Source organism: Aethalodelphis obliquidens, unplaced genomic scaffold, assembly GCF_003676395.1.
Source record: "Aethalodelphis obliquidens isolate GAN/ISIS:26980383/991018 unplaced genomic scaffold, ASM367639v1 scaffold86, whole genome shotgun sequence".
NCBI classification, from domain to species: domain Eukaryota; kingdom Metazoa; phylum Chordata; class Mammalia; order Artiodactyla; family Delphinidae; genus Aethalodelphis; species Aethalodelphis obliquidens.
Window position 1 is genome coordinate 5007057 of NW_020838030.1, and position 13920 is coordinate 5020976.

A 13920-nucleotide genomic window follows, 5' to 3' on the forward strand; every position below is an offset into this window, starting at 1 on the left:
CTGCGGGTCCGGAGCCGGGCCCCCGAAGCGGGAGAAGAAAAAAAAAAAGGGGCCCGCGAAACAAAAAAAAAAAAAAAAAAAAAAAGCTACTCTGAAGACATGGTATTTAAAATACAGAAACATATATAGCAAACTGAACGTTGATTATATCTAGGGGGTTCAGTATCTTACTCCAAAAGTAGGACAATACGTGTGCTGGGGACCCTCAGGAAATCATGGGGCCATTCTTGTCATCTTTCAGAGTGCAGGATAAGATGAAGGTTCACATTTCACACGGCTATGAGCCTCTGATACCTCCCCAACGTTCCAGCTACCTCTAACAGTCCAAAAAGCCAACAGGGGAGGGAATGCTGGAGCAAAGGTAGTGAAAGAGAAGCTATTTGTGGCCTTGAGAAGCACAGTAGTTAATGCACTGGGTTTAATAAGGGAGCTTCTAGAAGATGAAAAAAATACATTTAGAAATGAGCTTAAGCAACTCACACATATTAAATCAGGTTAAATCAGCTGACCCCTAAAATAAGGGTCTACTCTCATAGCTTCACCCATTGATCCTTTTTTTCTTTTCTTCTTTTAAAATTTCTTGGCCGTGCTGAAAGGCATGCAGGATCTTAGTTCCCTGACCAGGGTTTGAACCCGTGCCCCCTGCAGTGGAAGTGCAGGGTCTTAACCACGGGACCACCAGGGAAGTCCCCACCCGTAGATTCTTAACAAAAGACTCCACAGCAGCCAGTCAGAGCTTCTGGTTGCAAGAGGAACAGGAGGCAGGAAAGTTCAAGAGTGGGAAGCTACCCCCGCCATGCAGAGTAATGCAGGGTGACAGAAGAGAAGGGAGGGAAGACACTCAAGTGCCCTCCTTACAAGGGCTGAGCTTCCAGGCCGAGTCCAAGAGGGCGTTCATTCCTTCTACATCCCAGTCGTGCTAGCGCTCCCGTGTCACTGCACAGCATGTGCACACAAATAATTGTTTCAGAATGAGTAAGTTCACCAACTCCTATACATCTGTGGTGCCTTTTTAAGCATATCTGGACGCTGCTGGCACCAATAAAAATATAGTCTTTTAAAAACACTGCTGATTTCTTAGTAGCCTTCATAGATATATTCTCAAACCAATTACTAATAAAATAACTACTATCAAGTGAAGATATGAAATTGAAGTTAAACAGTGGTCTTCAAATAAAAACCTGGACCAAGAGTTTGGTGATCATGGAAAGAGAACAGGGGATAAAATAAGAGGACTTATACTTCCTATGGTGTATTTTTCTGTAAGGTCTGATTTAAGATTTTTTTTCATTTTTATTAAACATTTTGTTTTAAATCACAGAATTATTACATCCTTACCATAACCAATTCGAACAACAAAGAAGTGACTACATGTTATTTTTACGATCAAGATTTTTTTCCTTATTTTGATGGAAGGTGGAAGGCTGGGGTGCCTCTTCAAGGTGCCCATAGGATGGCACAGGCCAACCAGCCAGGTTCTAGAAAAAACATGGCTCACTGAAAACTAAGTTCTGCCACCTTCCCCTCACTCAGGTTCTCTATGAAATAAAAAGGCACCTCAGGGTTTCCCTGGTGGCACAGTGGTTAAGAATCCGCCTGCCAATGCAGGGCACACGGGTTAGAGCCCTGGTCCGGGAGGATCCCACGTGCCGCGGAGCAACTAAGCCCGTGTGCCACAACTACTGAGCCCACCTAGGGACCATGAGTCCATGCACCTAGGGACCATGCTCCGCAACAAGAGAAGCCACCGCAATGAGAAGCCCATGCACAGGAACAAAGACCCAATGCAGCCAAAACATTAAAAAAAAAAAAAAAAAAAAAAGGCACCTCAGAATGAAGCAATGGCCTAAACTCAGATGCCAAGATAATATAAAACTGAGCACACACAGTACTGCTCACAGTAGTCTCCCTCCCACCTTTTGGTGGCCTCCGTCCATTTGCACAGATGTGGTCAGCACCATCTGTTTTAACCGACTCTCACGGAGCTCACTCCAGCAGCTCTAAAAGCCTTGAAACTGCATATGATTCTCCCAGGCTGAATCCTTCCATTCAGCAAACTCTCCACAAAACTGAGGGAGAGAATATGCCAGCATTTCCCTCTTAGAGGCTCTGGGCAGTCTTATCATGTGAAGGAAGGCACCTTTTTCTTGTTAGGCTAGCTGGTGCTTTATTTTCCTGGGTCCCCTACTCAAAGAACCAATTCAGTTTCTGTTCTCAGTGGTTCCTGTTTTTATTTTTATCTCTTGGCCTCAGAATCTTTCCCTTACTGTGCTAAGCACTGGGCTGTGTCAGGCACCTGATACTCATATTTGAATGAATGAAAGTGAGCTTGTGTATTTATGTCTCTCTTGTGGGACTGAGCCCTTAACCTGTGGGATCTAATGTTATCTGTAAAACACAACGCTGGCGTCTGAAAGTTGGTGGAATGGGAGAACAATCCCCCCACCCTACGCTCACACACGAGTTGGAATTAGCAAGTGCAGAACTTTAACCACTGTCTCCCAATGCTTCACCTGTACTTGCCCTAATTCTGGCCTTTGTTACACTGTCATTGCTCATTGATTGGTCTGTGTTACCCACCAGATCTAAAGGTAGGGACTTCATCTCTCTGGTAGGGCCTGCAACTAGATCCCTGGGGTCTGTCTCATGGCAGCAGTTTGCCTCGTTGACAAACTCATGTCTTCGTCGTTCAGAGATCCCCATCCAGGCTTCTAGTCCCAGATATGGGCTCAACTGGGGAGGTGGGTTAAGAGGACCAAACCACTTCCTGAATCCAGTTCTACCCTGTGTAACTCAGTCTAATTAGTGTCATATTAACACCAAGTCCAGGCATGTGTAAAGAAGCAAAAAGTTCTACTTCTTCCCACCTGAACATGCACATACTCCCTTCTCTTTAACAGGCATCGCCCACTCAGTATCACTTCGAGGCCTTGCAAGAAGTGAAAAGTAAAAACAAAGTCCACGGGACTTCCCTGATGGCGGAGTGGGTAAGACTCCATGCTCCCAACACAGGGGGCCTGGGTTCGATCCCTGGTCAGTGAACTAGATCCCACATGCGTGCCACAACTAAGAGTTCACAAGCCACAACTAAGGAGCCCGCCTGCCGCAACTAAGGAGCCCACGTGCCGCGACTAAGACCCGGCACAACCAAATAATAAATAAAAACAAACAGGGCTGCCCTGGTGGCGCAGTGGTTGAGAGTCCGCCTGCCGATGCAGGGGACACGGGTTCGTGCCCCAGTCCGGGAAGATCCCACATGCCGCGGAGCGGCTGGGCCCGTGAGCCATGGCCACTGAGCCTGTGCGTCTGGAGCCTGTGCTCCGCAACGGGAGAGGCCACAACAGTGAGAGGCCCGCGTACCGCCAAAAAAACAAAAAACAAACAAACAAACAAAAACAAACTCCACAACTCCTCTAGGGTTAGGGATATACTGCAGTGGCCCTAGCCTGGGCGGCTAGACCCTGCTAGGCAAGATGGGAGTGCCATGGTGGTGACAGAAAGAAGAGGCAGTCATACAAGTGCTCTGATCTACATTCAATTCCTTTTCCCAATACATTCCTTTTTCTCAGTGCACCCCACCACGACCTCATTACAGGGCACACTTATAGATCTCCCATTTTACTCCTCCACTTGAAAGGCTTCTCTGGCTCCCTGCGGTTCCCAGGCTATAGCAAAGGTGAGACTCATCTAGGGAGCTCTCTGAGGCACAGATTCTGGAAACTGTGATTCAGGGACCCTGGAATCTGTGATTTCAATGACTGCTCAGGGGGTACTAGCCCAATAACCACTAACACCCACAAGTCCACATGCTTGATGATCAAGACCATATACAAGCTGGTCTCTAACAAAGGACATTTCAGGGACACCCCTACTCATCCTTCCAAATCCAGCTGAAAGGTCTCCCGAAACACACACCAGGCAGAATCCACCCTTCTCCCCAGTTCGTCTACAGCAGTGCTTCTCAAACCTCCAAGTGCGTACGAATCACTGGGCCATCTTGTTATGCTGTGATTTTGATTCAGTGGCTCTGGAGTCCAAGACTCAGAATCTCTAGCCGTTCCTGGGTGCGCTGATGGGCGCACTGTGAGCAGTGATGGCCCGCTGCACTTTGCAGCACGACTCTACCATAGCACTCATCATCACAGTGCTTCTACGGGGCCAGGCTTTCATGGATATTGTTGGCAACAGCTTCTGGAATTCCCTTAAAATCAACAGCAAGCAGGGCGCCTAGGGGAACAAACTTTGAGATCAACAGAAAGCACTTCCTAGAGCATCAGTGATTATTTATCAGTGTCAAACAACTGCTACCATTTACTGACTGCCTATGGGCTGCATCCTGTGCTGGGTGCTCTGTGTCTGCTCTGGTGTGAACTGTTACCACACGCAAAGCACTCGGGCCTTGGGAGGCCCTCAATAAATGGTAGCTCTTATTTCTAATTCTTACAGCACACACGTCAGGCTTGGAATAATCCTGTTTATCAGCAGGAACTGCAAAAGCCACTTTTCTAAATAGAGGTAGAAATTGATGAGGAAACTAAGAGACAAAGAGGTTCAGTACCTTGCCCAAGTTAGTTACACAGCCAGCAAGCAGGGCAGCCAGCATGTACGCTGACCTCAGGCTCTTAATCTCTACATACGGTAAGTGCCCTTCCACATGTTGACAAAGCATACCTCCCACTTGCTCTCTTAAAAAAAAAGAAAAAAATAGAACAGAAAACACTGAGGTTCAGAGAGGTGAGCTGTGAAGTCAGCTGTCTCAGGACAATGAGCTATAGGGTAGGAGTAAAACAGGAGGCCAGGGCTGTGACTCCCAACCCCTCCTTCTACACTGTGCTACTCTGCCAATCTAAGATGTGAAACCCTGAAGAAAACAAAGATGCCAATGAGGCTTGACACCTGGGAAAAGTGAGCCTGCCCCACCCAGCTGCAGACTTTCCTAACCCCGGGGATGAGCTGTCAAGGCCTTCCCAGATGGGCACGCTTTGGTTACATGATGCTCACGTGTCTTTCTCCTTCTCAGAACTCTCATACTCCAGGAACACGATGTGCTGGGGGTAGTGGCCGCAGATATCCCCATTCACATTTTGGATCACGCTGTAACAGTAGTCTCGGCCAAACAGCTCCAGACACCTCTTCTCAATGCGCTCAACCTGCACAGAGGAGGAGATCTGAGCATAAAGAAGATTCTGGCGTTCTGAGAATTAGGCGGTTCCTGACCTGGAGAGGTCTCTGGGAATGACAATGTGCCTCTGTGATTATAATTCAATACCAGGAAAAGACATCTTGCTAGATCACAGATCCTAAACGTGTGGTTCATGAACCCACATGGTAAACTCCAGGAGAGACTCTGAACCCCTCAATGTAGTGGTGAAACTGTGTATGATAAGCATTTGAAGAGAGGTTGACATCTTTCATTAGATTCTCAAAGGGGTCCACAATCCATAAAATATTAAGAACCCCTGCTCTAAGTTACTTTATTTTATTTTTAATTATTTATTTATTTTTATTTTTGGCTGCATTGGGTCTTTGCTGGAGCACACGGGCTTTCTCTAGCTGCGGCGAGCAGGGGCTATTCTTTGTTGCAGTGCGCGGGCTTCTCATTGCGGTGGCTGCTCTTGTTGCACAGCATGGGCTTCAGTAGTTGTGGCTCGCGGGCTCTAGAGTGCAGGCTCAGTAGTTGTGGCGCACGGGCTTAGTTGCTCCACGGCACGTGGGATCTTCCTGGACCAGGGCTCGAACCCCTGTCCCCTGCATTGGCAGGCAGATTCTTAACCACTGCGCCACCAGGGAAGTCCCTCTCTAGGTTACTTTAACCGGCACTAATCCATTATCTTCCTTTGGCTCCAGATTCTTCCCCATTCTCCAGCCACAGACCAGTACCTAGAAGCTCTAGTTAGTGTAATGAGTAAAAGATGCAGACAAAGCTGTCTCCTTACACGCAATTTGCTTATGAAATAGAAGGAACACCTCCCTTAAAATTGCTCTTGTTTTGCTCAGTTCAGGGAAAGACCCACCAGAAGAACGACATAAAACCTGTAACATCTCAACAAGTCTGCAAAAGATCAGAAGTTTAGGACCAGGTGGAGTGAGTCAAGTATAACTTTTTACAACCCCAATCTTCAGGGGTGTGTAAGAAGGTAGGGGGGCCCAGCAACACTGACCCTCTAGCCACCCAAAAGACCAACGTGGAGGGAAAAACTCACAAGAAACAGAAATCCTCACATTTCAAGGGGCATGAGTATCATTAAGAAGCCTATTAGAAAATACAAATTCCAGATTCCCACCCTCAGAAATTCTAACTCAGTAGGACTGGGTGGGATCAAGGAACATTTATTTTTAACAAACACCCCAGATGATGCTGAAACAGGTGGTCCTCAGGCTAAGCTCTGAAAAATACTCGGTCATTTGGAGAGTGGGGGAGACCCATCATTACTGAAGTCTTCCCTGCATTACTTCAGACTAGCAGATGCCAAGTTCAGTAAGTCCTAGCATAGGTAACCCCTGGAGCCAAACCAGAGTTTCACGGCCTGGGAGGGAACAGAATTCCATTGGAAAACCTGATGCTAAACCTGCCAAAACCACGTGGGGGATGAAAGATGGCAGGGTCGGCAAGATTCCCATCAGACTGTCAGGCAATGCCTAAGATGGGAATGGCCTGACCAGACTGGAAGCCTTCCAGGTCTGGCAATAAGGAGCCTGAAAGGGAATCCCAAAAGTAGAAAAAAAGAGAAACTAAGACTTGCTTTTGACAAAGGAACAGAGGGAGTATGAGTTGCCTTCCTGCTTTATGGGGGAAGGAAAGGGATGGGCCTAATTCTAAAGTCATGCTGAGACTATACAAGGGAGCAACACACTCAGTTTATCTCTTGGCTCCATTCTGCCCCACCCCTCCAGCCCCTTCACTCTGATCTCTGACCTGGATAAATCCTCTACACTTCAAAAAATCTAGACATGAGGGTTTTTGTCCCCATACCTAACGCATGGGAATAACCCTCCTCAGCGCCTCTTCTCTAATCTCTGAACAAGGCCACTCAGCGCTAATCTCTGACCTCCACACCCTTTTGTCTCAAACCAAAACGTCGTCCTTCCTTGGCTTGGCTCGTTCTGAGCCCAGTTCCTCCTTTTCGGTTTTTAAACCCAACCCTTACTCTCCGGGTCCAGACACTGGGCACTTCCTTCTCTCTCTGTCCTATGACCCCTGACCTCAGCAACGTCGCAAACCAGGGACCTTCTCTTTCTGCTCATCGCGCCTCCGGACTCACCTTAGAGCCTCCCGTCCCGCTGCAGTCCTTGGCCCGGTACTGAGTCCGGGAGAACTCCTCCAGCAGCTCCCCGAGCCCCGGCTCCTGCGGCTGTGGGCTGCCTGAAGAAGCCGAGGACCCCGCCGAGGCGGCGGCGGCTGCCCGAGCGCCGGCCATGGCCCAGCCCCGCGTCCCTATCAGCGCCCTGCGTCGCCCTCAGCGCGGGCCAGCCCGGCCCATGGCACCTGGAGGCACCGACTCCGAGCCCTGAACCTCCGGAGCCGCCTCAGCCGCCTCCTTCGCTTTCCACTTCCGGCCCCGCCCCACCCAGCCGGATGTTTACTCCAGAGCTGGCCAGTCGGAGCCCAGGACTCGCGCCCTGCCCCACGATTACCTGCCCACTCCCGACGCGGAGCGGTCCAAGTGGTCTCCGGAGAGGGGACCGCGGCCGCTCTCAGAAACCTCGTGCTCCGCCCCACCGGGTTTCCCCTGGGAAGCCAGGCTAAACCATTGGGGCTGCGGGGGGGTACAGCACGGGACTAGGAGGAAGGAACCACGGGAAAGAACCAGCCGAAGAGTGGAATAAACCATTATTAACAGGGAGAGGAGGCGGGAACTCTCGGAGGCACCTAATTAGTGTTGGCAACCATAGTAATGACAATAAGTAATAATAAAACAGCATTTCGTAAGGCACTTTGCTTGCGTTGCTGCTTACAGCCGTCCCTCTGATTATAGTGCTGCAATAGTCAACCCGCTTTATTGAAGTAACCGCGGGTCATGACTGGCTCGAAATTCTGTGAGTAGAAAGCCCCATGTTATTTTTCTTTTTTTCTTAATGGAGTATGTCAAACATTCACAGAAATGGAGACAATAGTATAATGAACCCTCATGCGTCCATTAGCTTGTTTCAATAATCATCAACATACACCAATCTATCTTGTTTCATCAATCTTTGCCCCATCCAATAGTATTATTTTAAAGCACATCTCATTATTTAACCTGTGAATACTTCAGTATTAATCTTCTAACAGATTAGTACTGTTAAAAAATGATTAAGGAAGAGAATTTAGGTGTTAAACATACTTTAACACTTCATGAAGCCACCACTGTTTGTTCCCAAGGGTCCAAAGAACTGCAACACGGGACTGAAGGCAGGACACTTTTATAGGATAAAGAATAAGGAACAAGGAAGAAATGGGAATTCCCTGGCGGTCCATTGGTTAGGACTCCTCTGCACTTTCACTGCTGAGGACCTAGGTTCAGTCCCCGGTCAGGGAACTAAGATCCCTGCAAGCCACCTGGCGGCCAAAAAAAAAAAAAAAAAAAACGAACATGGAAGAGAAAAATAGAAAATGAATAAAGAACAAGAAAGTAATTATAAAGCCCAGAGTTTGGGGATTGGCTGACTAGATATACTGTGTTTCTGGTCAAGCAGAACATTTACAGAGATACCAAAGTTACTAAGTTTTGCTCTCTTGCTGTGGCACTCTGGGCAGGAGTGGCTCCGTCTTTGGCCTAGAAATTTATTTCAGTAATTCTCCCTTTTCTCATCCTCTTGACCATTCAAGAGGTTTGGTCAAAAATATCAGTACTAACATGACCCTCAGTCACCATTGCCTCTTCTGCTCTCAGTGTAGCATTCACAAGAGGTGATGTCAGGCTTGTATTCTTGGCCCTGGTTCCATTCTTCTGTTCTCTTGTCACTTCAGTCAGAGAGAGACCATGTGTTGGCTGGTCAGTGGCTGCCCACATGCCTTTAAAACTTTTGAGAGAACCCAGCTTACCAGGGAGACAGTAATAATTACTAGCAACAAAACAATGTCCATGGTTTGGAGAGTACTCCTGAGCCAGGGTCCCCATGATCCAAACCAGCTAGAAAACTGGGGACACTGCTTTAAGCCAGTTAGCCTGTTTATGTATTTCGCGTAACTATGTCTCCCCACCCCAGAAATGTTTATGCAGTGCGCTTGTTCCGTTGAAATCGAGGTGTTATAAATCAGGGAGAAGTTTGTGACGGGAAGAAAGAACTACAGGATCACCAGCGTCCAAGCCAGTCCAACAGTTAGTTTACCTTTCTCTGCAATGGTCTGAGGTAGGTGAACAGTTATCTTTGCAGGCTAGAGCAAGCCAAAAGGTGGAGAAGAGAACAATAAAGACCTTCATGATGTAAGAATTAGGAAAAGGATGGTCAGAGAAGGAAGGAAGAATGGAAGGAAATGCTCTTAATCTGACTTCTTGGGAGGAAGCAGTCTACCTCACTGTTGCCTAGTTCTCTTCCTAGTCAATTGGATTTTGAGGTCTTTGGCATTTAAACAGGGCCAGATGTCAGGTGGGGTCTTCTTCAGTTGTGAAACATGTACCCAAATTTTTTAATTTGTTTGTTTGTGTTAAATTTGGCTCTTTTATTTTGCTATATATTTTTATTTATTTATTTATTTATTTATTTATTTATTTATTTATTTGGCTGTGCCGGGTCTCCGTTGTGGCACATGGGATCTTTGCTGTTGCGTGCAGGATCTTCGTTGCAGTATGCAGTATCTTCTAGTTGCAGCATGCGAACTCCTAGTTGTGGAATGTGGGATCTAGTTCCCGGACCAGGGATCGAACCTGGGCCCCCTGCAATGGGAGCACATAGTCGTAGACCCTGGACCACAAGGGAAGTCCCTGTACCCACATTTTCACACCTTGTAATTCGACACTGATGTTAGTGGTCAAGAACACTTGGTAGGGTCCTTTCCAGGAATCTCACTTTTGCAAAAGCATCAAAGTAAAACAATAATTGTCTGTAAATGACAACGAACTTTAAAATGCCCATGGTTGGAGATCTGATGAGAGTTCATTATAATGGAAATTGACAAGGAAATTTGGTTATTTCTGTGACACCCAACATTTTTAAGACAATAACTAGGAATCTGGGAAGCTGAGGCCCATTGGGTAGCTAGCAGGGCACAGGACTGAGCTGAAAAGCCATACTTCCCTGTTAACATCTTGTGCTCGTGCCGAGGGGGCAATGGTGGCTTCCTGTATCCTCCTGCACACTGGACGAAGATGTCCCTGATTGGACTGGGCACCTGGAAGAGCGAGCCTGGCCAGGTAAAAGCAGTTATTAAGTATGTCTTGAGTATAGGCTACCGCCACATTGACTGTGCTATCTACGACAACGAGACTGAGATTGGGGAAGCCCTGAAGGAGGATGCGGGACCTGGCAAGTTGGTGCCTCAGGAGGAGCTGTTTGTGACTTCCAAGCTGTGGAACACGAATCACCACCCTGAGGATGTGGAGCCTGACCTCCAGAAGACACTCGCTGACCCCCAGCTGGAGTATTTGGACCTGTACCTGATGCACTGGCCTTATGCCTTTGAGCGGGAGACAACCCCTTTCCTAAGAATGCTGATGGGACTATACGCTATGACTCCACCCACTACAAGGAGACTTGGAAGGCTCTGGAGGCACCGGTGGCTAAGGGGTTGGTGAGGGCACTGGGCCTGTCCAACTTCAGCAGTCAGCAGATCGATGATGTGCTCAGTGTGGCCTCGGTGCGCCCAGCTGTCCTGCAGGTGGAATGCCACCCATACCTGGCTCAGAATGAGCTGATTGCCCACTGCCAAGCACGCGGCCTGGAGGTGACTGCTTATAGCCCTCTGGGCTCCTCTGAGCGTGCTTGGCGTGATCCTGATGTGATCCTGATGAGCCTGTCCTGCTTGAGGAGCCAGTGGTCCTGGCACTGGCTGAAAATCATGGCCGGTCTCCAGCTCAGATCTTGCTCAGGTGGCAGGTCCAGCAGAAAGTGAGCTGCATCCCCAAGAGTGTCACACCTTCCCATATCCTTCAGAACATCCAGGTGTTTGACTTCACCTTTAGCGTGGAGGAGATGAAGCAGCTGGATGCCCTGAATAAAAATTTGCTATTCATCGTGCCCATGCTTACGGTGGATGGGAAGAGGGTCCCGAGAGATGCAGGTCACCCCCTTCAATGACCCATATTGAGACCACAGCTTCCTGGCTTCCTTTTCATCTCTCCAGCTATAACGTCCTGCCATCCCCAGAAAGGAGTTAATAAAGCCATTGGAGTATCCATCCAAAAAAAAAAAAAAAAAAGATGGTAACTAGGATTATAACTTGTAACATTATACCATGCATATCAGATTTTTAGGAATTTTATATAAGTTCTGGAACACTTATGTTAATAACATACCCACACAAAGATAAGCTAAAGTTAAACATCACTTCTTATTTGGCAATGTTTCCTTTGTAATTTAACATATCAAATAAGCCTAATTAGCTTCACATTTCTCTTTTTATAAGGAGAGAGAACAAATATACTAGGGGCCCTTTGGAAAATCCCAAAGTTGGCCACAGGTCAAAAAAGCTTCATTTAGAATTTGATTTTGGGGGGGTTCCCTGGTGGCGCAGTGGTTAAGAATCCACCTGCCAATGAAGGGGACACAGGTTTGAGCCCTGGTCCCACATGCCGCGGAGCAAGTAAGCCCATGAGCCACAACTACTGAGCCGCGTGTCACAACTGCTGAAGCCCACGTGCCTAGAGCCCGTGCTCTGCCACAAAGAGAAGCCACCGCAATGAAAAGCCCGCGCACCACAAAGAAGAGTAGCCCCTGCTCACAGCAACTAGAGAAAGCCCGCACGCAGCAACGAAGACCCGACACAGCCAAAAATAGATAAATAATTTTTTTTTAAATTGGATATATTAAAAAAAGAAAGAATTTGATTTGGGGGAAGTTTGTCAAAAATATCCATTTAAGGGACTTCCCTGGTGGCCCAGTGGGTAGGTAAGACTCTGCGCTCCCAATGCAGGCGGCCCGGGTTTGATCCCTGGTCAGGGAACTAGATCTCGCATGCATGCCACAGCTAAGAGCCTGCGTGCAGCAACTAAGACCCCGAACAGCCAAAATAAATAAATAAATATTTTTAAAAAATATCCATTTAACCAAAGTGACAAGTAAAGACTTCAAAGGCAAGTACAGAAGGTTATATAGTTGTAAAAACCCCAAACCCTTAGCTTTTTTAAGATTCAGGGTTTTCTATTCACAGATTAACTGTCTTAAAAAATATGACTAGGCTTTTGAGAAAAAAATAAAACTGAAAATCTTAAAAACCTCGACATATCAGAAGTGTTTATTTTTTGGAATTGTTACCGAGTCCAAGCTCGCTCTGCTCACCGCACAACAGGGCAATGAATCGCAGACAAGGTGTTGAGGCAGGGAATACGACTTTATCAGGAAAGCCGGCAGATGGAGAAGATGGCAGACTAGTGTCTCTGAGAAATCATCTTATCAGGGTTTGGATGCCAGTTTCTTTTATAGAATCAGAGAGGGAGAGGCGGAGAGGAAGTAAAGTAAAAGGGCCATCAGTCTTGCAAAATATCTCCTGGAATGACCAGCCTCAGTGAGAGGATGTTTTTTTTTTTTTCCTTGCAGCCATTCACAGGTGGGCAGGGTTCCCTGAGGCAGGCCATTTTGTATGATTGTAATAACAAAAGCAACGCAAAGGAAAGGTTAAAGAAACAGATCCAACATGGAGTCCAATTTAGCTCTTCCCTGTTACAATTTCCCACTGTCAATGTCCATTCTACAATCTTGTGGAAAAAGGGGTGACAAAGTTCTAACTGCTCGGTCAGATGGATCTTTCTGGGAGTGTCCGCAATCGGTGTCAGTGTTCCAGATGCTGAGATTTGTCTTTTGTTCCGCTTTGGAAGTGTCTACTTGACACCTGTAGAGTTACAAATATTCACAACCTAAAAGTCGAGAGTTGTCAGGAATTTTGAGGGCTTCAAGCCCAGGAGGCTGCATCTCAAGTTAAGAAATTTAGCATTTTTCTATGTATGGGAAGATGCTAGACTCTGGGCTCACTGAAATAATTTCTTTGATATGCACCACAGCCCAGATGGGGCCTGTATCCTGTATTTTCACATCCTGCGTTTCCTCAGGGCTCACCATAGGGAGTGGCTGCAGTCTGATGGCTGCTAGATGGCAGGTATTCTTCTTCTTCCTGAGTTTCCTCAGTGTTCACTGGCTCACACTGGGGGGCTGCAATCGCTGATGATTGATCCTCTCCTCTTGGTCAGGAATTTGACCAATATTTGGGAGACATTTCATGATCAAATTTTGTCCCATGGTGCTGGGAGGCTCATCCCAGATCAGGCAAAAATTCTTGATATGCCACTCCAGGTGCTAACTTTTGGATTAGGCCCTATTGATAATTAAAGATTCTCTGGATCCTCTGTCTAATTATGATCCAGGAGACATTTTCGCTTGTTGCTTCTTCCCATACCTAGAACCACATTATTAAAATTATTTTTATGGTATAAAAGTGATCTATTTCCTTAAGATGTTTAGCCATAGACGTTTTGTTGGAGGCCTGGTTACACACTGGGTACTGCAAGAGACAACAATCTTATAAAATAGGATATAAGTAACAGCTAGTAACATTGACAAAGACATACTGCAGCAGGGAGACACAAAGCACAAACAATTTGGAAATAAAGAACAAATTAAAACAATGACTAGCATAATATCAAGTCCATAGGAGAACCAGCTGGAGACAACAAATTCTGTCAGGATCAGGTAGAGAGAAAAAGATAAATGTTTCATCTTTGTTTAAAAAGGCATACTTTATCAACTTGTTGTAGGTCATAGCATAAGGTTATAGCATAAAAGTTTTTT

General features: G+C 46.8%; 1 protein-coding gene and 1 pseudogene across 10 annotated transcripts in view; one reads left to right on the top strand and one right to left on the bottom strand.

The window, feature by feature from the left end:
• Window positions 1-7577, bottom strand: part of MTMR14 (myotubularin related protein 14) — a 43402-nt gene extending 35825 nt beyond the window's left edge. For 3 of the 10 annotated variants that reach the window (XM_027093797.1, XM_027093791.1, XM_027093789.1), the window contains exons 1-2: window positions 7263-7577; window positions 5002-5150 (exon numbers count right to left, since the gene is read on the bottom strand). In XM_027093797.1, coding sequence (XP_026949598.1) covers window positions 5002-5150; window positions 7263-7418 — 305 coding nt within the window. In that variant the 5' untranslated portion in view covers window positions 7419-7577. Of the gene's footprint in view, window positions 1-4990; window positions 5151-7262 lie in introns of those variants that run through there. The other 7 variants (XM_027093796.1, XM_027093794.1, XM_027093790.1 and 4 more) reach the window with 5 other exon arrangements.
• Window positions 7578-10171: 2594 nt separating this feature from the next.
• Window positions 10172-11442, top strand: LOC113613254 (alcohol dehydrogenase [NADP(+)] pseudogene; annotated as a pseudogene).
• The last annotated feature ends 2478 nt before the right edge of the window (window positions 11443-13920 follow it).